Consider the following 24,042-nt stretch of genomic DNA (forward strand, 5'->3'; position numbering starts at 1 on the left):
TGTCCCTGCTGCTTTACACTCTGGCTCCGCTCTCTGACCCCCGGCGTCCTGAACTCTGGATCTGGCCTGCTGGGATGGATCCACATTAAAACTGTCTCAACAAACAGAAGGAAGGATCTGAGGTCCTTTGATTCGGCAGTAAACTTCCGCGAGCTCTCGCAGCGAGACCACCTCCCAATTCTGCTCCAGAGAGCCTGAATGTTATGGGCTCTAACGGACCGTGGTGAATTTCGCCGTCTGCGGTCAATCTAATCTGCATGTTTTGGGGTTTTTCCTTCATGTGCAGCACTGAAGTGAAGCGGGAGGAGACACTGGCACTCAATTCGAGCCCAACTGATTCAGGTTGCTGTAGTGTTGGTACGGCGTGCACATAGCGCACACTCAACAGGGAGCAGGGACGCGGACGCCAGGCGCTCACTGACAAGTCATTGAGGTGCCGAGGCCCCTGGAGGAGGCAGAGCTGAGAGTTAATGATCTTTCTGTATGCAAAGGCCACGGTTCAAAAGGCTCTGGCATGATGGGAAGTGGCAAAACCCCATTAACTCCATGACAGAGTCTGCCACCAGTAATATGTTTGTTCTTTTTCTCCAGTCTGGACATCCTTTTGTCTCCTCTCGCTTCTGCCTGCCTCTTATTTGTAAGGCAGGAGAGGACAGATCCATGTTACTGGTTTTTTTCATCCTTTTCTCCATATATCAACATCTATAGAGCCAGTCGGGCTCTCATCAGGGTTACGATGACAGAAGAACATCTTGGACGTCTCAATGTCCATCTGGCTGCATCCTTGCTCTGGTTTTAATCCCCGCTTGAGAAAGGACATTGTCCACCAATTAGCATCAGCTAATAGACTGATTTAAACGTCCATTGGCCACCAAATGGACCGATCAAAAACATAGCAGGGTAGACTGAAGGTCAACACTCAGAGGCCGGGTCAGGAGAGTCCAGGAGGACATGTCCTGGTGGCCTGGACTTGCTCCCGTTTGATCCCCGTCATCCACCAGCCAGCTTCAAAATGCCACCAACTGTGTGCATGTAAATCACCAGGCAGAGGGAGGGGCGACGTGCACGTCCAGCCCAGAATTCTCTCAGGCAAAGAGGAACTAAAGCGTTAGACCCCAACCACGAGTCGAATAAGGTCTGACTGAGTGATATGACTGGCAGGAAAGAACCTCGGCAGCATTCATTTGTGTCCTTTTTGAATGTCTATTAAAGTCTGCCGACAGACACACGGAGACTTGAGCCACAATCAATTAGGTGTGACCATGGCGCCGCCTGACAGTTGTTATTATCCAGCTCTAAAAGTGGCAGAGAGCAGAAGAAGATTCAGGGATGTGGGTGGGAAGAGCAGTGCCGCCACTCTGCTGTAGTGGAGCTGACAAATGAGCTCGCTAACGGGGCATTAGCCTTTTTTACTGTCACTGGGGAAATGTGGCACCACAAAATTACATCAAATCCGCGTCTCATGCGGGCTGTCACAGCAGCCTCCAACTGCTATCTGTCTCACTTAGGCAGCCAAACTCAGGCTGGACACTCTTCTTCTGTGGTGTTTTTATGGTGGGAAAAAACTGTAGGGCTGATTATTACAGATGCCAGGAAAATTACACTGATTCTTATCATAATCACGTATGTCAGTAGAAATGGGAGAAGATTATTAATTCTAGACAGCAGCAACAGCGGAACCACAGTTAACTGTTGCCACCCGCTGGTCAAACACGGTACTACAGCTGGTCCTGACGCAGCGTTAAAAGGATCCAGATGTCCATGCAACACCGGTGGAACATGACGTCCAGGCAACACCGGTAGAGCATGATGTCCAGACATCAGTCCAAAGACATATTATTAAAGCCCTCTATCCCAGTAAAGCTCTGCAGATGTTGCAGCTGTGCAGCACTGAAGGCGTCACTGTGAGCGTGCACGGCTGCAGCGCTGCACACGTGTAGTGAGACAAGCTACAGAGAATGTTGAAAAGCGGAAAAGCGAGTTTGGACAACCCCAAATTTTCACTTCCTGCACCGGGTTCTGTCGCACGCTGAAAACCGCGTCTCTGCACGGTGACTTGTCAGGCCCCGGACCTCCACCCCCTAGGAGGTCAGCGCCCACTGTAACATGAACACTTAACAAGGAGAGGTGTGATTTCCTTCCTTCGCCTGGACTGAAGGCTGCCTGGTACCTGTGCGGACTTGCCCGCGGAGCAGTGCAGGTAGAACACGCCTAAACTCGAGCGGCTGCGCGGTGGAGCTAACCGAACATCTCTGACTCCGTCTGAGAAGCAAAGATCCGGACTGAAATGTCGCTGAATGCGAGCGCAGCTCGAACACTAAGGGAGATCCAGCAGATTCCTGGAAATGAAGTCTGCGCAGACTGCGGAGCCCTCGGTGAGACCGAGTTTTTCCTAGATTTTTGTGCAGGCGCGGAGCAGAACACTCCGCCACAACCTACTACTAATGTTTATCTGTTATCATTTAAACCTTCGTAGCCGCATTGGGTGCTGAATCAAAGCTAAGTTTGGGTTAGCATTTTGATACTCATAGGCTCAGAAAACAGAAAATCATAGAGCACATGAAGGTAAATAGTGCCACCAGGTGAGGCGTTTCTCATGGCGGAAGACTACAAAAGAAGTCCGGCGGCGAGTCTGAACGTGCAGATCAGACCTGATCACAACCTTCAGCTGTGATTTATGCATCTTTGTCATTTTAGATCGTGAATTACACATATTAGAATGAAAAACAAAAGCCAGTGGAGGAGTGAGAGATTTGAATTTGATCACTTTTAACCTCCATTAATGGATTAACTGAGAGAGCATCAGCTGTGTTGTGAGATAAGATTCCTTGATATGACCTGATAATATGGATGTTTGATACGTTTTTAGAAAACATTAATAAAATGCAGAATGTGCCTTGTTTAGTTCCCATGTTCACCCTCCAGTCACCTCCTCCGAGTACCAGAAACTCTTCCTTCCATCTGTGCATCTCTCAGTCGAGTTTGTGCTTTTCAATTTTCTCTCTGAAGATCCTGGTTGGGGGTCCTGCTCCCTGGGGGTCTTCATCTGTCTGGACTGCTCTGGGATCCACCGCAACATTCCTGCCATCAGTAAGGTGAAGTCGCTGAACCTTTCACACTGGGAGGACCATGAACTTCAGGTGCGACCTCAGATTATGAACTTTGGTTGGTCGGTTGGAGTGATGTTGGTGACCCTTCAAATCTCATTTTAAAGCTAGTTTCACCTCTGCGACGTGACGCCCTTGCTGGGTAATCAAATCCAACACTCTCAGTCTATCGCATTCCTGCCCAGTATGTTTGTACAGAGGTAATAAAGTGTGGCTGTACTTTGCACTTCGGTTGGGAAACATTTCATTTATCATCTTTGTCTCTAAATATTTCCGAGTTGAGCTGCTGAACAGAAAGGGTGTAAAAATGCGGCTCCAAGTGAGTCATCTGTTTCTCATCTGTGTTCTTCTCAGTTGATGGCTGAGAATGGTAATCAGATGGCCAAGAGCAAATATGAGGCCGCTGTTCCAGTCTACTACTATAAACCAACCCACAAAGACTGCCGGTGAGTAACCATAGCTACGCAGATAACAGTGTGTACGCTGTATGCTGCTGCACCCTTGTGTATAAAGTACTGCAAATGATAGATGCTGGGTAATAGACCCAGCTGACCTGGGTCTGTGGATCCCAGTGAGACCAGTTGGCTGGTCCATATACTGGTGGGTGTAAATAAAGTTGTGCACAGCTGTCAGAGGCAACAGTGACAGCCGGTTCTGTTGCCTTTCAGGCTACGATGTCAGGGTCAGCAATGGGTTTATTCTGTGGGTAGATCCCTGATGTGATCACCTGATAGTCGTGATGAGATCATGCTGCAGACTTATGCTACCAGCCAACAGCTCAGTCTGTGTTGTCCAATGATAACCCTAAACAAATGCTTCCTTCTACTGTTAATGTTTAAATAGTTTAACTCATTAATTTTCTATTTATTTATGGTTACAAGGTCTAGAGGCCATCAGAGGCACTTGAACTATCATCTAATCAACACTAAATCAATAAAAACAAGCCTTTGGGTGTGACAAGCCTAGCAAGTCAAATCAAAGTAGATGTAGAAAATGTAAACTAGTAAATCTTAATAAAATGTACGACAGTTACGGCCACTGAGGTAACTTTGTACATCTGATATGAACAAAAAACTCACATGTTTTACCACCTTTACAGGATAAAGTGACTTTAATCGCTGAAATGTGTGTGTTTATAATAATTATGTCTGCCTCGATCTCTCTTTCGTGTCTGTCTAAAACTCTATTAGCCAGCCAGTAGCATTGTTGGAGCTGGCTGTGTTGATGTGTCCTCCGTGTGTGTGCGTGTGTGTGTGTCTGCTCAGGCTGTTGAGGGAGCAGTGGATCAGGGCAAAGTATGAGAGGAAGGAGTTCACAGAGCCCGCCAAGAGCTTTACATACGATGAAGGTGAGCGCAGGTGGACACGCTTGCAGACACGCGTGAAATCGCGCCGCGCTGAGGAGTCACCTACGCTGGTCTCCCACAGAAACTAGAGACGGCATGTTGATGAAGAGGGGACGGGACAACGGCCAGTTCCTCAGCAGGCGATTTGTCCTCTCGGAGCGGGAGGGAACCCTCAAGTATTTCACCAAGTATGACGTAAGCGGCTCCTCCTCACCTGTCCTGATGCTGCCCCACCTGATCCTTCTGTGGGCCTAACTGGGACTCACCTCCACACATAATCATACACTTCATCACATGTGCTTAACCACCGCCAGTCCTCTCTGTCATTCTGGCTGAGTCACTAAGCCAACCAGTCATGGCTGGGAGCACTGGGAACACTGTGTTCGTGCGCGGACACTTCTGTGTCTGTCTTTCATAATGTCCAGGACACTGCAGCGTGTAATTAAAGCGCCGCGCCGATGACACACCTGCGTCACCGGCTTTGTGAGGCGCCGCGCTTCATCGCTGATGCTGAGTTGCTTCATTGTGCTTCTGCGTTGGCGCAGGCGAAGGAGCCCAAAGCGATAATCAAGATCGACGGCATGAACGCAACCTTCCAGCCCGAGAAGATCGGAAACCCCAACGGCCTGCAGATCACCTACCTCAAAGACTACAGCACCCGCAGCATCTTTGTGTACCACGACAGCGGCAAGGTACTGAGGTGACCTTTGACCCCGGCACGGCGTCACCCTTCATGCTCTCTTCTCTCTCACCAGGAGATCGTAGACTGGTTCAACTCGATCCGCGCGGTTCAGCTTCGCTACCTGCAGGTGGCCTTTCCTGGAGCGACAGACACTGAGGTCAGCGCTTTTTTTTTTTCCTCTTTTCTTTTTTACTGCTGATTATTGTTGAAACTGTCACCGAGATGGTGAAAAAAGCTGCAGTCAGCTACAGTGTTGTCACCGCTGGTCTGCTTACTTCTTCAGCTGATACCCAAACTGACCCGGAACTTTCTGAAGGAAGGATACATGGAAAAGACAGGTCCCAGGGCAAGTCTCTCACACACACACACACACACACACACACACATAGGAGCAGTTTCATAGCCCCTCCTGCTCCCACTTCTCCCCGTCTCTACTGTAGCCAATGCCAGTTGTGCTAACAGGCTAACCAGCCGTCAGCGCGGCTCTTCTGACAGACTGAGTGACAGCTGGGGGCTCAGACCTGCGGACCACATCATCCACACGTCCTTCAGTCTCTCTGAGGGGGAATAAAAGGCTTCAGCCGAGGATCTATTTCATCCTCGAGGTGTCAGGGGCTCCGACATAAGCAGACGTTGAAACACAGATGATTGGATAAGAAGGAAACGGCTGCATTGTTGCTGTTCCACACGCATTAGGAAGCTGTCATCTGATCCAGGATGATCCTCCTTGATGTGGCGAGCCGCGTTCTGACACGGGTTTAATTTCCGTCTGTCCGTCTGGGATGAAAACGCTCTCTAATTGGCTCCCCCGCCACCATTAAGTTCCTCACATGTGAGACACATTTATTGGAGGTGTCCCCAGTGACACAGTAGGAATTCTTTCCGGTTCAGTAGGAATTCTTTCTCGGGTCCAGTGACCCCTTTGAGCCTGCAGCAGGATCTATGTTTACACTCGGTCAAGAGTGTCCTGGAAGACCTGCCTGAGGCTCCAGACGTGAGACACAAGCGCTCCTTATTGCTTAGACGCTGAGAGGAGATCAAGTTTCAGGGAAACAGATCGAGAGTCATCTGAGAAACCCGACAATTGTCCTCTCAGATGGGAGAACAACGCTGCTCTCTGACTGTTTCATCCTGTTTCCTTTTGCAGCAAACTGAAGGCTTCAAGAAGCGCTGGTTCACGCTGGACCACAGACGACTGATGTACTACAAAGATCCGCTGGTACGAGAGACACGGGCGTCGGGACACAGTCGATGTTCAGTTTACAGCTTTGGGACATCTGACCGTCACTATCGTGGATCCTTTCAGCTCATCATCTTGTTTTATTTGGATGAGGAGAGACTGAAACCTTATCAGAGGGTAGAAGGCTGCAATAGAGATGTACAGTCTGGACCCTAGACTCATAAATCACAGATACATTTAGTAAGTTTATGGGTCTTTAATTCAGATTTCCTAATCTGACGTACGTGCCGAGAGCAAGATTAGCTCAGCTGTGTTGCTGCTGTAAGAGTTCAGTGCAGCAGAGAAATAATTAAACCAGCTAAAGTGACTCAAATGTCCAAGATCCCCATACAGGAAAAACCAGTGCTTGGATAGAAAATGAAGCTTTGTGACTGGGAGTAGGTGCAGAAAGCTCAGAGCAAGCAGGTCTCTTAATCTGTTTCTGTTAGCATTAGCATAGCGGGACCCTGGTAGGTTGTGGACCTGTTATTACCTTCACCCATACCATAATAACTCAAAGAGGACGCTAGCTGTTAGCCTGCTAAAAACAGCAGCTTGTGTGTGTTTTCTAGGACGCCTTTGCGAAGGGTGAGGTGTTCTTGGGGAACAAAGATCACGGCTACAGCGTCTCCGCCGGCCTGCCCGCCGGCACCTATCGTAACGGTGCCTGGCAACACGGCATAACCATAAAAACACCTGACCGCTGCTACCTGTTTACCTGTGAGTTGGAGAGTGACCAGCAGGACTGGCTGAAGCACTTCAGCGACGTCATGAGCGCCCAGATGTCCCCTCAGGAGTACACCAGTAAGATTCAGCGACTATTACTTCATCCTGGAGCTCAATCAAACATCCCGTTGTTATCCTGTTCGTATGCTCCCCGCTGACCTCAGATCAGCCACCGTGGGCGTAGAAGCTTTAGGATGTTTGAGGGAGGAGGAGAGTTGCTTTAATCACCTCACTGCCAAACTTTTTAATGGTCCATAATATTTGTGTCTCTTTTTGCTCTTGTCTTTTAAAGTGGAAGCCTTGTTCAAGCACCGGGCCTGATGGACCAGAGGTCAGAGGTCGGAGGGATCTGCAATAGGAGCCTGTCAACTCTGTTTTCCTGACTTCTTTTGGCATCGACTGGAATCATCTGGAACTTTTGTAGTCTTGTTCTTGCCTCAGTAGAACCTTGAAAAACATTTTCCATTGTGTTTTATTGTGATTTTATTAACATTTTAATGTAACTCTGATTTAAAACCTTCCTATTATCCTTTGAGCTCCCAAAGTGGAGACATCATTCCAGAAACATTTACAACGACACTACTTGTACAGCTGAGGAGTTAAACATTAATTTCTATATTTTATATATTGTTAAGGTTTGCCAAGGTTCTTAAAGGCAAAGCACGAGAACAGAAAACCTGGAACTATTTTTTACATTTGTGTGTGGTCTATCGACACCTGCGTGTGGAAAAGACCATAACTACCAAAGATGTCTTCCGAATTTTGCCTGTCCACTTTTGTCAGCAGCAAACAGCTATTTTGTTTTGTTTTGACTTAAAGAAACTCAAACTACCCAAAGATCTGGTGTCTCATTAGAGAAAATTCATTTTCATGCCTGCAGGTGGTCACGGCCCTGCATGATGACCTCCGGCCCCGCTGACCCGCTGTATAGCGTATTTTTGTGTGTGTTTCTGTGCTCTGTGCCTCTCCTCTCCTCTCCTCTCCTCTCCTCTCCTCTCCTCTCCTCTCCTCTCCTCTCCTCCTCTCCTCTCCTCCTCTCCTCTCCTCTCCTCTCCTCTCCTCTCCTCTCCTCTCCTCTCTCTCTACCCAACCAACCATCTGCAGGAGGGTCCCCCTACATGAGCCTGGTCCTGCTCAAGGTTTCTTCCTGTTAAAGGGGAGTTTTTCCTTGCCACTGTTGTTTGTGGGGGTCAGGCACTGAGATTCTGGAAAGCGCCTAGAAACAATTTTGATTGTAAAAGACACTATATAAATAAAGATTGATTTGATTTGATTTGATCCTTGACAAAGAATATTAAAATAAGTGAACTCTAATAAAGGAAGTCTTTTCTAGACTTGTGTGACTGAAACTGGACCACAAATGTAGCAAAAAAAAGAGTTCATGATTAAAAAATCAACCAAACTTGGTTAGAAAATAAAAATAAACTATGGTTGATGGAGAGTTAGATGATTAAAAAAAAGTCCGTTTTTAACCCTTTAAGTGACACGGGTCTGGATTATCTCCAAACCTACAGCGGTTAAGCGTGGTGATAAATCTGCCTGTGGTTGTAGCCGTTGGGCCTGTCACTGACTCCTCATCCACATAAAACCGTAGTGTGGCGAGCGGCAGCACCAGATCCTAAAAGAAGCACATCGCAAATTTATGAGCCCGTGCTAGTTTTCACCCTGGTGAGAAAAGGGGAGGACAGACGTGAAGAGCCAGAGAGCTGCAATGAGGACACAGACGCAGCAGTGTCCTGCCACAACTGCTCCAGGAGGTAGAGAGAGTGGAGGGCGAGAGAGAGACTGGAGGGCGAGAGCGGCCGTGGCAATGCATCAGCGTGGATTACCGATATCTCAGCTCCTCTGATTTGGAGACCGGCGTGCTTGACCTGGACCCCCGCCTTTCCTAACCTTAACGCTGCAGCTTTGAAATGTGTTTGCTATCCAGCATCGACCATCCCGACCTTTGCTGATCTAACCTTAGATCGCCTTGGAAACATCACAGTCTGACTTGCAAACCTGCGATGAACTGCACTGCTAATGCCAGCAACAGCCGGGGCCTTGCCGTGAGCCCAGGAATGGGGGACGGAGGGGCCCAGGAGGGCAGCGGCACCGGAGGCCTGTGGGTGACGTCCCTGCTGGGTGCCATGTTAACAACCATGTGCGCCATGGGCGTGGCAGGTAACTCCTACACGCTCGTGATCACCCGCTCGGCTGCTTTGCGCCGGACCGGCTCCATGTACGTTTACATTGTCAACCTGGCTCTGGCCGACCTGCTCTACCTGTCCACCATCCCCTTCGTGGTGTGCACGTACTTTGCCCACGACTGGTTGTTTGGCGAGGCAGGCTGCCGCATCCTCCTGAGTCTGGACCTCCTCACCATGCACGCCAGCGTCTTCATTTTGGTCGCCATGAGCCTGGAACGCTACCGCGCCGTGGCCAGACCCTTTAGTGCACACAAGTCCTCGACCCGGACACGGAGGCTTGCGGCAGGGATCATATGGGGGACGGCTTTCGCGCTAACGCTGCCCATGATGGTGATGATACAGCTGAGGGTGGGCAAACCAACAGCGGCTGGTTTGGTTAAGAGGATCTGCTTCCCCACGTGGACCCCCGAGGCCTTTAAAATCTATATCACTGTTCTGTTTCTGACAAGCGTTTTGGTTCCCGGCTTGGTCATCGTTGCCCTGTACGTCTCCCTAGCCAGGCGCTACTGGGCAGTTCAGGCTAGCTTAGGAGGGAGCAGCCGGGCTGCCCGAAGGAGAGGACTCAAACAGAAAGTCGTATCAATGATCTTCAGCATCGTGGTGGCCTACTGGGCTTGTTTTCTTCCATTCTGGGGATGGCAGCTTGCTAAGCTCTTCTCACCGGAGACCCTCAGGGCTTTGTCTCCCGCTACTCATAATTACGTCAACTTCTTCGTCACGTGTCTGACCTACGGGAACAGCTGCATCAACCCATTTCTTTACACTCTTCTAACCCGGAATTACAAAGATTACCTGGCCCAGAAAGGCCAGTTCGTGGGGTCGAGCAGGGCCGACCCCGGATCAGCTACACTGACGCCGCAGCAGGAGCCGTAGCTGCTAACTCAACGATACATCTGGGGGACTTCTGCCCACATCCGAGAGCTACATCTTGAAGTTGTGTTTGTGAAATGGTAGCAATGAAATGAAATGTATGTTGGTTTTTTAAAACATAATCTACAAATTGCAGCGATTCTGATGTTCTGTTTGCGGTCGCTAACATTTTGGGCTTGTTTTTAATTCTTTGATGTAATTTTCCTCACTGGCTGCTCAAACACACATACGCCGACTCGCACGCTGGTCGTAAAGGATATTTCATATTCCGGGGAATGTGATTGCATCGTGCCACATTCCTCGGCCTCAGGCCACAACCTCTTTGAGCCTTCCTGCAAATTGTGTCCCAAGAATTCACCTGCTTTCAGCTTCATCACGCCTCAGCTCTTCTGCTTATTTCTGGATCTAGTAGCAGCAAACACGATGGATTCCTAAGGAGGTCCCCTTTTTACATTCACAATCCAGTTTTGATGATATTACATCATATACGTGTAATTTTAATCATCATAATGCTTCTTGCTAATTTATGATATTCTCTTAAATGTCGGTGTTTGTTTCAACAGCACTTTAGTTTGTTCAGGTGTTTCCTGGTGCAAATTTTGCTAGCAAACATCGATATTTGGGTTAGAAATCAAAAGAAATATTAATTGAAAAGATTTCCCATACATGACGCTCCACAAAATGGCCCTTTTTTAAAACCAGTTTTATTTCAGGACCTCAGTGGCTAAAGCAGTGAAACTGGCAAACAAGGCAGGTGCTATGCCGCCATCTGTAGGCCATTTTTCTCATTACAGCCTCAGAGAATAACGTTTTTATTGGCTGCAGCTGAGGACGAGATTAATACACTCATGTTGGACAAGTTCGCAACCGTCATCATTTGAGCTTGATGCCGATCACCTTGGCCTCGCCGCGGATGTCAAAGTAGTCGTACTTGACGTCGCCCAGGCGGTTGGGGAAATTGACCATGCAGCCGTCAGGAAGCTTGATGTAAAACTGTTCCATGTTGAAGTTGATGTAGCACTAAAGGAGACACACATGTGTGAGGGACACCAGAAACGTCTCTCCAGTAGAGAGCTAAGAGAACCTATGGTGGAGCTGACGCTGCTTCATCTGTCTTTGATGGCAGTTTTAACGGCTGTGCAGCTCTTTTATATGTTGACCTACGCTGTTACACAGATGGCGACCCCATTGATAAACATATTGCCCAAGATGTTATTACCTTAATAAAGATCATAAAATCACTGTTGACTGATCTGCTGTATATTTTCCTACAGCTGGAGACTATAGACTCTATGACTGGACCTCTGGCAGCAGACCAGCAGGGCCAGTAAAACCACCCACCTTAGCCTCCTCCCCACGCGTAAAGGGGAAATTTCCCTCGTGTTGCTCGTCAGCCCAGGACCCCCCTGACAGGGAGTTCATGACGATGGTGTTGACGTCGTGGCCGAAGTCAAAGCGGGGGTTGAAGTGCAGGGCCAGGTTGTCGGGGTCATGGCCGATGTTGATGGAGAAGCTGGGAGGATCAGATGGTTAGAGAGGGGTGCTCAGGACCCTTCTGTTTGGGGTCACACTGGGGACCTGGCCTGAGACTGAGGGGGAATCTGGATCTGGGACACCAGTGGGGACAGACTTGTCTAACTTGTCTAAGAGGTGTCCCTCATTTTTGGACCTTTATCGTCTGCCTGCCTGCCAGCTGAAAGTGCTTGTGAAGCGCGTGTGTACAACTCACTTGGAGCAGCAATCGCTGGGCTTCACCCGGACCTTCAGCTCCTTCCCCTCCTTGAATGACATGTCCCTGATGTTCTGCGGAAATCACGAAGAAGGCACAGATTTGGATGTCTGAGAGAAGTTCACGCCTTCATGGTGGGGAATCATTTTGACACAGCTTTAACCATCAATCATCCACATCCTCTAGTTAGAATGAATGCCACCCTGAGGATGGCTGAGCTTCTTATCTGAGCGGTTGATGATCAACCAGGCTGGAGCGGCACCCCGGTTGTAAAAGCAGACAGGACGGAGCCTCATCTGCTCCTATATGTTCTCACCAGGCAGTAAAACAATAAAGAATCACCTGCCTGTGTGTTCCTACGGTCTATGTTCCAACTAATAAGCACATACCACCCATCTTCTAAAAGCTGCCTCTTTATCCTGGCTGCTGCTACTGGGGCCCATCCAGTGGTCACCAGTCCACCAGTTTGATCATAAAATAATACGATATATTGCTGAAGTCATCCGCTGTGGCACCCCTCAGTGTCTCTCTGGCACACACAGCACATCCTTATCTGCTGGTTTATCATTGACTGAGCATTGGAGAATAATTATTGAGAGAATTTATCCTTCCGGGTGTTTCCGTCACCTTGCAGGCAACATGTGCACCAGCCCGTCAGAAGCCCCCAAACTGTTAATGCAAACCTGGATCAGCATTCCACTTCGATTTCATCTCCCTGCAAAGATCATCTTTCCTTTTAACGACCTTTAACAGGCTTCAGGAACGAGCAAACTACGGACTTATACACACCAAAGCTGTGTGTTTATTAGACTATTTTTCTTCTGTGCTGATCATAATTCCAACAGTATTAAGAAATAATTGTAAAAGCAGGAGCACAGAGGTGAATTTCCTCATTAATGAAGAGGATAATTAAATGCTCAGATGAGCCTCATACTTACCATCCTGGCTGCCTTCGGTGGTTCGTCCTTCCAGTGACAAAGACCAGCAACACAAGCTCAGAGGTTTATATAACCAGCCAACAGGAAGCAACCAGCCAGGAAAGGGTTGGAAAAAAAGTCACATGATTTGGGCCATTCTGAGCAGGAATTCAGGTAAATGGAGATCGCAGTGCATTCTGCCAATCATTTAATTTATTTGGCATCTACAGATTAACTCACAAAAAAGGAACCAGTGCTGGAGGTATTTACCTGTAAGTTTTTGGGAGATTACTCAAAAAGTCCTGAGCGGACTTGAATGAAATGTTCAGGAAATGTGGAGAATGACCGAGTACAGTGATGGTGATGTTCAAGATTCCAGAAGAACTTTGATCAAGGGGCTTTGATTAGCAAGCAACTTACTATAATATTTAACCTGTTACTGCTGCCTATATTTTAACGTCAAACAACCTCCATCATACAACGCAAAATTTCTCCCAAAGCGCCTTGTTTGTCTAATCGTAATCATAGTCTATAATCAATAATATATATTCATTGATCCTTTTACCGAGGTTAAACCTCGAATACAGGACGAACAAAACGGTGGCAAAAATTGATGGTAGCGATTGTAGCATTAGTTTTGGATGTAACAGAAAAGTGTAACTCTGTGAAAGGGCGCTATCTAGTGGTGTAATTTGGAAATGTCGAAAAATAAAGCGCTGCGGTGTTGTGTCGATTTTCTGCTTCGTATCGAAAATGATGTTTGGACTATCAAAATATGCTCCCCCTAAAACATTGATTAAAACAGACGAAAACACGATTATTTGAAAAGGCTATAAACACCCATAGGTAAAAGCAGCGGTAGCAAATTTCGCTAAACGTGAGTAAAAAGGGGGCTGAAATGTTTTCCTGAAGATACTAAGTGATCAGAGAGGATATAAAAGAAAAAGCTGTTAATTTGGATAGTTTTTTTTTAATATAAATGGTTTGATTTTGCTTTGTTTTTCGTCCTGGAAGTCGTAGCAGTGAAATCTGGTGATGATTGATTAACGCTGCTCTGATTCTCGCCATCTTCATTTGGATAAATAAAATCGTTTTGATTCGTTTTTGCACGACGCCGGTGGATTCCTCCAGATAGTGACGTCACAGTGACGTGCCAACAGGGCAAAGTTTCGTTTCCACGCGCTGACACGCTCAAGAGTGTTGTCGTTTACAGTTGGGCGTGGTAGTAAAGTACTATAGCCAATCGGGATCTATGGTGTTTGTGGTGGGCGTGTCACACACGACGCAGAACCATTGAAGCTGGTCCGAATCAACTAAGTTAGCATATTAGCAACTTTTGGTAAGCTTTCAGTTTTACAAACTTTTAGTTATTTAGTGGATTCACATGTCGTTCTGACAGCTCAAATACATGAAAGCGAAGATATATACTGGACCTTTTGCGGTGATGGCTTCATATTATATTTCTATGTTTTTGGTCTAGATTGCCACCGGTTGTGAGAGCAAGTTCGATGTTTGTTAGCATTAGCTAGCTCGGTGTTTGCTGTGTTTGTAAGTGAAGTCGAGCATAGGAGATAAATGAGTTTCTCTGTTGCTTTTCCTTGAATAGTTTCTCTAGAAATGGCCACGTTGACGGCGACAGAGCCGGTGTTATGTCCGAATACAATAGCAGAAGCAGAATCTATAGTACCCGCCTGTATGTTTGCACCGGACCGGGGATGTGAAGATGACCCATGCGGCGCTGAGGGCTTTGAAGGCTGCGACGGAACGAACGGAGAGTCCGCGGATCATCTCGATCTAAGCAGTAAGGTGGGCCCTTACTCTCAGCGGTGGTTCAATTATTGTTCCAAATTAGACACTTTCCCACTAGGACTTTATGTTTCCAGGCAAATAAACGCTTTTGTATGCATAGGTATTGTGATTCCACTTGTGTGTCGGTTTGAGTGTACTTTGTGCTGTTGTTTAAAATATTGCAGTGACACGTATGTAACTGCATCCTGCTGGCAGGTCACACTGCTCAGCACATATGTGCAAAGGTTCTAGGAACTGTCTGGGACATCAGAGTGACTTCTTTGCTTTTTTGTCGACTTTTACAGCATCTTTGAGTTTGTGCCATCACACATTTACAAAAGAAATATTGGATGTGTTTGCTTTGGGTTGACTGCGAATGCATTCTTTGTCCCTCACTTTTCAGCTGGTTCTGGTTAGCCCTACAGCAAAACAGTATGATTTACTATTACAACATTTGAGAGAGCGGATAGACGAAGGCTGTGGAGAGACCATCTACGTGATCGGGACGGCCTCAGGTAAGGTTGACACATTTAGTCCAACTTTTGTTAGAAAATGTAGTTAATTTAATGTGTAAAGACTATATTTATATTAAGTGGCAAGACAAAGTATGTGAACCCTTTGGGATTACTTGGATTTCTGCATAAATTGGTCATAAAATATGTTCTGATCTTCATCTAAGACACATCACTAGACAAACACAGTCTGCTTAAACTAAGACTGCACAAAAATGATAAATTATGCTTTTATTGAACCCAACTTGTAAATATTCACAGTTCAGGGTGGAAAAAGTATGTGACCCTTTGGATTTAATAACTGATCGACTCTCTTTTTGGCAGCAATACCCTCAACCAAACGTTTCCTATAGATGCAGACCAGTATAATGGTCAGGAAGAATTTTGGACCATTCCTCTGTACAAAACTGTTCAGCAATATTCTTGGGATGTCTGGTGTGAATCGCTCTCTGCTCTCTAAGGTCATGAAACGGCATCTCAATCAGGTTGAGGTCAGGACTCTTACAGGGCCGCTCCAGAAGGCGTATTTTCTTCTGTTGAAGCCATTCTGTTGTTGACTTGGTTCAATGCTTTGGGTCATTCTCCAGTTGTATCTTGAGCTTCAGTCTGCAGACAGATGGTCATAAGTTTTCCTGCAAAGTGTCTTGATAAACTTGGGGAATTCATTTTTCCATTGACGACAGCAATCTATCCAGGCCCTGATGCAGCAAATCAGCGCCAAATCATGATGCCCTCCACCATATTTAACAGTTGGTATGAGGATTTCATGCTAGTGTGCTGAGCCTTTTTTCTTCACACATTACGTTGTGCGTTGATTCCAAACAACTCCATTTTGGTTTCACCTGTCCACAGAATGTTTTGCCAGTAGTGCTGTTGAACATCCAGGTGCTCTTTTGCAAACTTCAGTGCAGCCATGTTTTGTTATTTTTTTTGGACAGCACTGGCTTCCTCCATGGTGTCCTCCCATGAACTCCATTCTTGTTTAATGTTTTACTTATTGTAGATTTTTCAACAATACTATTAGCATCTTCATCACACTGAGCATTCTGCGCTGTGCTCTCACAGTCATCTTTACAGGACGACCACACTGGGGGAGAGGAGCAACAGTGCTGAACTTTCTCCATTTGTAGATAGTCCACTTACTGTGGACTTATGGACATCAAGGCTTTTAGAGATACTTTTGTAACCCTTTCCAGGATCATAGATCAAGTCTACAATTCTTGAGCGTAGATCTTCTGAGAGCTCTTTTGTGCGAGGCATGGTTCTCATCAGGCAATGCCTCTGAACATGGAACTCACAACTGGTGTGTGTTTTTTAGAGGGCAGGGCAGTTTTAACCAACACCTGAACCCTCTTCACATTAAGTGGACTCCAGGTTGGCTGACTGTTGGCTGCAATTAGCTTGTGGAGAAATCATTTGCATGGAGTTCCCATACTTTTTCCACCTTGAACTGTGTTTACATGTTGTGTTCAATAGAAACATGAAAATGTATCATTTTTGTGTGTGTGTATAGTGAGACAGTTTTAGGTATCCTGGGTTTCAGAAGGGTTAGTGTTAAGGATGGGAATGAGAGTATGCCCCAGGGAGCGTTTTGGTTTTCTGGAGTGTTACAAAGGTAAATAGACCATAATTCAGAAACTGTTCAAAAACCTTTTGGATTTATGGATTTAGAAGCATGCAAGTTCTGGACACAGTCAGCAATGCTAGGAACAGTGGGCTGACATGATTTTGTTTCTGGTGATCTGTACCAACATGGGAAGACTTACAATTGTGTCTTGGAGGCAGAATATCTTATAGTTATCTTAAAGTCCAGCACACCGAAGCCCAAAGATCACTTTAATGTAAGTGTGCAACATTCCTGTGTTGATCGATAGTGATTGTTGTGGAAAATGGAGGGAATTTTAGGATTCACCCATGGTTGTATTTGGCAGTTAACCCGCTGGCTAACAATTGTGTTTATGTAAGAACCAAACCCACCGGTGGAAGATATGGTTGAAGAGAAAAATCTGTACATCTGTTTCCACCCCAGCTCATCTGTTTGCTCCACTCTTCAAACAAGCTCCATAGTTTTTGTAGCCAGGGCTATTTTTTGCATGTTGCAGCAACTGTGTGTGTGGCAGGGGCTGGGCCAATGTTGGCGTGTTTAAAAGTGTCATATTTCACCTTGCTCAGCACAAATGCTGTCTCACCGCTTCATGTCAGACTGCTCTGCTGACCTGACCCAGAGGTCTTGGATTTCTAGATTTTTATTTTTCTGTTTATTTACATCAACCTACTGGACTCCACCCTGTCATTTAAAGTCAACTCCACTTTTCTCTGGATGTTTCTTTACCATTACTCATGCATTATTTATTTATGGCCGCGAGAAAGGAAGAACACCACCTCCTCCTCTGCAATCTGTAGTCTTTTCTCATCACAAGTGATTGAAATGAACAGTATAATATTCAGCTTTGTCTGTTTTATTAAGCCATTTTATTATTTTTCTCTCATGTCGCCCCTCCCTCTCTCTTCCAGATGGAGGCGACAGTGGTCTGGATGACAAGGACATGGAGGCGTCCATCGCCACGGTGCGATCCTTGTGCGAACAGATCGACGCTGACCTGATCTGGCTGAGGGAGCGGACAGACACTGGCGGGAAGATTCAGGACTACCTCATTCGCCAGCGTGTTGGAGAACAGGACTTCTTGGAAGTCAGGTGGTCTAAACGCAGCGGCCTACGTTCATGTCATGCTATTGCTAACTGTTGTTGCGTCACTGCTTGCTAATTCTCTGCTCGTGTTCGGCCTCTGGTCTCCAGGGTGGCTGTGGTGGGCAACGTGGATGCAGGGAAGAGCACTTTGCTGGGGGTTCTGACGCACGGAGAGCTGGACAATGGACGAGGCTTCGCTCGCCAAAAGCTTTTCAGACACAAACATGAAATGGAGAGCGGCAGGACCAGCAGTGTGGGCAACGACATCCTCGGCTTCGATCAGGAGGGACAGGTGAGACTTCAGGAGGGTGAGTCCTCGTCCTCCTTCCGTTAATCTTCCCCTACCTCTGCTGTTGTAGGTGGTCAACAAGCCTGACAACCACGGCGGAGGCCTGGACTGGACCAAGATCTGTGAAAAGTCCTCAAAGGTCATCACCTTCATCGACCTAGCTGGCCACGAGAAGTACCTCAAGACTACCGTTTTTGGTATGACGGGACACCTGCCAGATTTCTGCATGTTGATGGTGAGTGCAGACCTGAGGAGGGTTTGGTGTGTGATGTCCCAGGATGAACATATGCAGCAGTGCACTGACTGATGTCCCATCAGGTCGGCAGCAATGCTGGCATCGTCGGCATGACCAAAGAACATTTAGGCTTGGCACTGGCCCTGAACGTGCCGGTGTTTGTTGTCGTGACAAAGATCGACATGTGTCCAGCAAACATTCTACAAGGTATGGAAACATTGTGTTAATAGATGTGTTATTGCATGAGGAAAAGGCAGAAACCAGGATGTTAGACTTGGAATTTATTCAGTCTGACGCCACAGTCAGTGCAGGTAGAGAAGAACGTGGTGAAGCTCACAGTAACTCTTGAAACATCTGCGTTTTTCTGCAGAGACTCTCAAACTACTCCAGAGGTTATTAAAATCACCAGGCTGCAGGAAGATCCCAGTGTTGGTCCAGAACAAGGATGACGTCATCGTGACGGCCTCCAACTTCAGCTCTGAGAGGTAATAACAGACCTGGTCCTGCTCAAGGTTTCTTCCTGTTAAAGGGGAGTTTTTACTTGCCACTGTTGCTTGTCTGGGGTTAGGCCCTGGGATTCTGGAAAGCGCCTTGAAACAATTTTGATTGTAAACAATGCTATATAAACAAAGATGACTTTTTAGAGCAGACGTACACATAGGAGGAAATCTGTGAGTTGATGACAGTTATAAGATCAATGCTGACTGAGGTGCCTTCTGCCTTAGACCTCATGTCACAAGAAATAAATTCATCAGTAACATTGTAACCAAAAGTCTCCCTGCGATGGGGACTTATGTCCTCAGAGGACGAGGCCCACAAACCACTCTGGCTGCACGTGATCACAGTAATTCCATCATATTCAAAGGTTGGAATTGACACCAGAGTCATGCTGTGTTCTAGTCCTAAACATCATTGGCGAAGTATCTATTATCCCCATCATGATCCTTCATCTGCCAACAGAGAAAAGGATTTTTAAAAGTTTAATCTCAAGTAGAAAAGGTTGGAGACGTTGGATCCATCTCAACCATCTCCCTCCTCCTGCAGGATGTGCCCCATTTTTCAGATCTCTAACGTGAGCGGGGAGAACATGGACCTGCTGAAGATGTTCCTCAACCTGCTGTCTCCCAGGACGAACTTCAACAACGACGAGCCTGCGGAGTTCCAGATAGACGACACCTACTCTGTCCCGGTGAGGAAGCAAACACCACTTCAGTTAGCTGTAACACAGCAGAAGGACCCGAAGAGAAGGGCTGACCTCTGCTCTCCTTCCGACAGGGCGTGGGTACCGTGGTGTCAGGAACCACGTTACGAGGTGTGATCCGGCTCAATGACACGCTGCTGCTGGGCCCCGACCCGCTCGGCACCTTCATCCCCATCCCCGTGAAATCCATCCACCGCAAGAGGATGCCTGTCAAGGAGGTTCACGGGGGCCAGACGGCTTCGTTTGCCCTTAAAAAGGTTGGTCTGAGAAGATCAATACAGGAGAGAAGCTGATTACACTCATTCCTTTTCCTCCTCAGATCAAGCGCTCGTCCATAAGGAAAGGCATGGTGATGCTCTCCCCCAAGCTGATGCCACAGGCCACCTGGGAGTTTGAGGCCGAGATTCTGGTGCTCCACCACCCGACTACAATATCTCCGCGATACCAGGCGATGGGTGAGTGGCACCTGGTTCCTCCAGGAGGTCAACGTTAAGTTGTGGCACCTCTCCCCTCACACCGTGTCACGTCTCCAGTCCACTGCGGCAGCATCCGGCAGACGGCGACCATCCTCGGCATGAACAAGGACTGCCTGCGGACAGGCGACAAGGCCACCGTCCATTTCCGCTTCATCAAGACTCCGGAGTACCTGCACTGCGAGCACAAACTGGTGTTCAGGGAGGGGCGCACCAAAGCCGTCGGCACCGTCACAAAGGTACAGGAAGCCACTTATGGATCAGCAGGTCACATGACCCTTCACTCACCCAGGCTGCGTCCGTCTGCCGTTAGCTCCTCCAGGCGGTGAACACACAGGCAGCCAAGGCCCAGCAGGCAAAAATGCTGTCCAGCAAGAAAAAAGACGGCGCCGTTTCCCCTGAGGAGGCGGGGTCGACGCTGCCCAGTCCCAACACGGCTCAGCTCCAAGTGAGTAAACGCCAATTTGGACTTGAACCGCTTCAATGTTTTAAGCTCTTTAGGTTTGAACAGAAAAGAGCCTTTATTGTTAAACGCAGAAGCGTTGTGTGTTGCACAGGCCTCAGACAGAGAGGAGGAGGCTTGTAATGATGAGATCATCGATATTAGGTACAGGGAAGGGAAAAGCCCAAAGATCAGTACAGTGGCACCTCTACTTTACAAACATCTCTACATGCAAAATTTTCAGGTTACGAAACGTCTCAACGAGAAAATATTTCCTCTTGTTACGAAAGAAATTTCAGGATACGAAAGGCAAAAATACGCGACCACTGCTACTCGCAGCTCGCGGAGTTTAGCGAATGCAAACATGCTTGTAGCTGCTCTGCCATTGGCTATCACCTAGCATTTTCCTGTCATCCCATTGGCTAGGAGGGACGTCAAAATGTACAAGTTTGTGTGTATCCCAGCGTCGTCTTCGTTTAACTTTTATTGCTGTGGACCACAGGAAAGTGATGGAGAAAAGTGAAAAAGAAGAAGAGAGCTTTTTGTCCATACAAACTAAGCAAGAAATAGAAAAGCATGAAAAAGGGATGCGTTTGGTTGATCTCGCCAAAGAATATGGCCTAACTGGGATTTATTGTGGGTGTTCGTATGTTTGTCCATTAGATGGCGGTGTTACCACAAGTGTTCACGTTAGTTGCTAGTAATGACGGCTAATATAAGATTAGCCTGTAATAAAGTTCATTTTGTTCCTGGAGAAGCCTTGCATTGAATTCCTACATTTATTGGGCAGTAATCTAATTGTAACATGTATTTGTTACATGTTTTTATGCATTTTTATGATTTATAAAAAAAAAAAAAATTATGTCCGAATTTTTGGGGGCTTGGAACGGATTAGGGCATTTACATGGAAAACGCATCTCTACTTACGTAATTCTCAGGTTACGAAACAACTTCTGGAACCAATTAATTTTGTAAGTAGAGGTCCCACTGTATTAGGTGAAGACGTGTGTGCAGACCACAGCTCTGGTATCTCTGGGTTTTTGTCCATTCAAGGCTCCTCTGCTGCTCCTTTTTTTCTGCAATTGTTGACTAACAAATTAACGGTTGTGCAGCTACCACAAGATTTCAGCCTAACTGGGAAAACAAGTGCGAGTCATTTTTTCCACCCTCCATCCCACCTTTGACCTCCAAACTGTTGTTCTTTTAATGTGGTGGGTCAGTCTGACATGTGCAGATGTTAATTTTACTACTTTGGAAACCAGCTTTTGCCCTTTTCTCTCCACTGTACCATTAAGACTTTCATTTTCTCGCTGTGTGACCTTTTTGTTCTGACCTTTGACCTAGTTTTGACCTTTGATCACAGCTCAAGTCTGGAAGTGGAGGACGACGGCGAGGTGGTCAGAGGCATCGAGGGAAAGGCCTGAATACAACGTCGATGGCACCGACGGTCCCCACAGGAGCAGCAGGAACAGCCTGAAAAGGCGCATCCGCCTCTGCTTGTCCTTAGAGGCGAGATCTCTGCTGGCGCCATCCAGAGACTGCACGGCTTTCTTTGATAAGACAAATCAGGAAAAGTGAATTATTTTTAATTTTTGTAGATTTAAAGCTTTCTTACGGTAACTAAGCAAAAGGTTAGAGTTTGTGGTTCCCTTTATACACTTGAGTTTTTGGAGGCGTGGTTTGACGGTGTTCAGCATTTCCAGCAGAGACGTCCTTTACTCGTCCCGTTCACTCGTCCCCCCCCTCCATTTCTGTCCACGTCCTCTTCGTTCCAGTGATCCTCACCGTTACACCAGTAACCTGCAGGGTCCCGATGAGGGAGTCAGTGGCGCCACTTACAGGGGAAGAGCAGAACTGTTAACCTGACCCTCTGACCTGATTCTGACCCAGCTGCTACAAGTAAAAACAGGGTTTTCATGTAATTGTCAGAGTGGCATATCAAAAAAGCATGTGATAATGTTACAGTACACTCATTTTTATGATAATTTGAAACTGATTTAGCTGTGCTTGTCAATAAACAAATTGCCATTGACATAAATCCCACCCCCATGTGCATTCCCTCCTGTTACTCCTAGTTTCCAGCTTTTCTGATGCAAACAGCATCACTTTGCCCTAAAGGAACCATGAATATTAGCCGCTGCGAGCTAATGCAGCCGCTCTGCTACGCTAACTCTTCATTTTAATCATCAGAAAGTAACAATTCTCGACTAATTCTCCCACACCAATGTGTTCCTGATGTTCTAACAACTTTCAGGCATTTCTAAAGGTGTTTTCCAGACAACCAGCAAATTGAGCCTTCATGGTGCCCCCCAGTTTTGACTGGGGGAAGGGGGTGAATGAATGGCATGCTGGGACTTCCTTTGTACACATGCAGCAACACTTGACCAGACCAGTTTTTTCTGTTTTTTTTAGGTGTGGCTGTTTTGAAGAGACACGTGTCCTGTTTGTATAAAAGAGTTGAGATCTGACTGCTGCCAATGTTGTTTGAAATCATTTTAAATAAAGATCTTCTATAAACAAATGTGTGATGCTTTTACTTATGAATTACACTTGGAAAAAAGATTATGAAATACAGGTAGATGCATACTTGACGTTTGCTCCTGGTCAGAGGTTAACGTACGTGTTTAAGAAGATCCTTGGCCTCAGGCTTTGGGTTTTACTTTCATATCATCAGCTGAGACCTTAGAAGACCTCTCGACTAAAGTTTCTAGAGTCTGAGAACATCAGCAGAAGCTGCACTCAAGAGATCAACTGCTTATTCAGGGATGCCAAATGGGGTCACATGAGTGGATTTTATTTCCGTTTAACTTCAATTAGCAGCCAGTCAGATGCTGGATACCGCTTAAGTATGCTAGCTCCCACGGTGGGATTTGGACAACTTCTGTGGCGTCTATCAGCCAAAGCGAGAGCTTACTGGCTCACAACAAGGTCTTGTAATAAAGGTTTGTAACAAACACGGCAATCTGTCAGAACAGCAAGAATGGAGGAGTAGCAAGAAGAAGCAGACTGTGAGACAGATGGACAGACTGGTAGACGACAAGAACAACCAATCCTGGGAGGCTAAAGAGAAGATGGAATAAAAACGCTGGCTTCATGTATGGAGGTCAGAGGGGTCACTGGAGAAGCTAACGCTAATTAGCATTCAGCCGATGGCACAATTCAGCCTGGTGACCACCCAAAATTCTCCCAAGAAAATCATTTCAAGCAGACTCCATGTCAGGAGAGAAACTTGCTTTAGTTTGATGCCTGGATCAGCCGGGAAAGCTGGGATCTGGTGATATGCGAAATGGGCCAGTGAGACGGATAAATGCTGGGGGAGAAGCTGCTCAGCACAAAAACGAGTCCGAGTCCCCCCAGCTTAGTCAAGGACACTGAGGATTCCCACAAGACTCCACTTCAGCAGATTTAGGATTTTAAAAGGAAACCCAGATTTAAAAGCTGCTAACCTCGCGGGAATTTCATCAGCCCGGCTTTACGATCACTGATAGATGACAATTGATGCACTGATCAGCTGCTGAATGGGTCGCCCAGGCTGTGTTGGTCCAGTAGGTGGCGCTGTTGTTAAAGACATTCCTGCATGAGTTTAGACGGCCCCACGCCAGCATGAAGGCGACTGTCTGGAGCTGGAG

The 24,042-nt window shown here is 46.9% G+C and overlaps 4 protein-coding genes across 8 annotated transcripts; 3 read left to right on the forward strand and 1 right to left on the reverse strand.

Annotated features, from left to right (window-relative positions):
* The first annotated feature begins 1,891 nt into the window (after nt 1-1,891).
* Nucleotides 1,892-7,916, forward strand: zgc:92360 (uncharacterized protein LOC436988 homolog). The gene is made up of 11 exons (XM_057035520.1): nt 1,892-2,375; nt 3,010-3,140; nt 3,462-3,553; nt 4,373-4,455; nt 4,535-4,647; nt 4,998-5,144; nt 5,208-5,291; nt 5,418-5,480; nt 6,282-6,353; nt 6,926-7,157; nt 7,372-7,916. Exons 1-11 carry the CDS (start codon nt 2,288-2,290, stop codon nt 7,398-7,400), a joined length of 1,134 nt encoding a protein of 377 aa, XP_056891500.1. The 5' UTR covers nt 1,892-2,287; the 3' UTR covers nt 7,401-7,916.
* Nucleotides 7,917-8,841: 925 nt separating this feature from the next.
* Nucleotides 8,842-10,687, forward strand: uts2r4 (urotensin-2 receptor 4). The gene has a single exon (XM_057035521.1). The coding sequence runs from the start codon at nt 9,086-9,088 to the stop codon at nt 10,139-10,141; it is 1,056 nt and encodes a 351-aa protein (XP_056891501.1). The 5' UTR covers nt 8,842-9,085; the 3' UTR covers nt 10,142-10,687.
* Nucleotides 10,688-10,823: 136 nt separating this feature from the next.
* Nucleotides 10,824-12,891, reverse strand: lgals2b (lectin, galactoside-binding, soluble, 2b). The gene is made up of 4 exons (XM_057035524.1): nt 12,806-12,891; nt 11,868-11,941; nt 11,480-11,651; nt 10,824-11,158 (listed from the first exon to the last, which is right to left on the reverse strand). The coding sequence occupies exons 1-4, from the start codon at nt 12,806-12,808 to the stop codon at nt 11,012-11,014; spliced, it is 396 nt and encodes a 131-aa protein (XP_056891504.1). The 5' UTR covers nt 12,809-12,891; the 3' UTR covers nt 10,824-11,011.
* A 1,100-nt stretch (nt 12,892-13,991) lies between these two features.
* On the forward strand, nt 13,992-22,934 carry gtpbp1l (GTP binding protein 1, like). 5 transcript variants are annotated; one of them, XM_057035516.1, is made up of 15 exons: nt 13,992-14,123; nt 14,391-14,590; nt 14,976-15,087; nt 17,599-17,779; nt 17,882-18,065; nt 18,133-18,297; nt 18,381-18,504; nt 18,668-18,782; nt 19,342-19,486; nt 19,573-19,755; nt 19,818-19,953; nt 20,032-20,210; nt 20,285-20,419; nt 20,529-20,578; nt 21,777-22,934. In XM_057035516.1, exons 2-15 carry the CDS (start codon nt 14,402-14,404, stop codon nt 21,835-21,837), a joined length of 1,959 nt encoding a protein of 652 aa, XP_056891496.1. In that variant the 5' UTR covers nt 13,992-14,123; nt 14,391-14,401; the 3' UTR covers nt 21,838-22,934. The 5 variants fall into 5 exon arrangements, with proteins under 5 accessions (XP_056891496.1, XP_056891493.1, XP_056891495.1 ...); XM_057035513.1 differs by lacking the exon at nt 20,529-20,578; XM_057035515.1 differs by lacking the exon at nt 20,529-20,578 and having other exon boundaries at nt 14,092-14,225.
* Nucleotides 22,935-24,042: the final 1,108 nt, after the last annotated feature.

This window comes from Takifugu flavidus, chromosome 6 (genome assembly GCF_003711565.1).
Source record: "Takifugu flavidus isolate HTHZ2018 chromosome 6, ASM371156v2, whole genome shotgun sequence".
Classification (NCBI taxonomy): domain Eukaryota; kingdom Metazoa; phylum Chordata; class Actinopteri; order Tetraodontiformes; family Tetraodontidae; genus Takifugu; species Takifugu flavidus.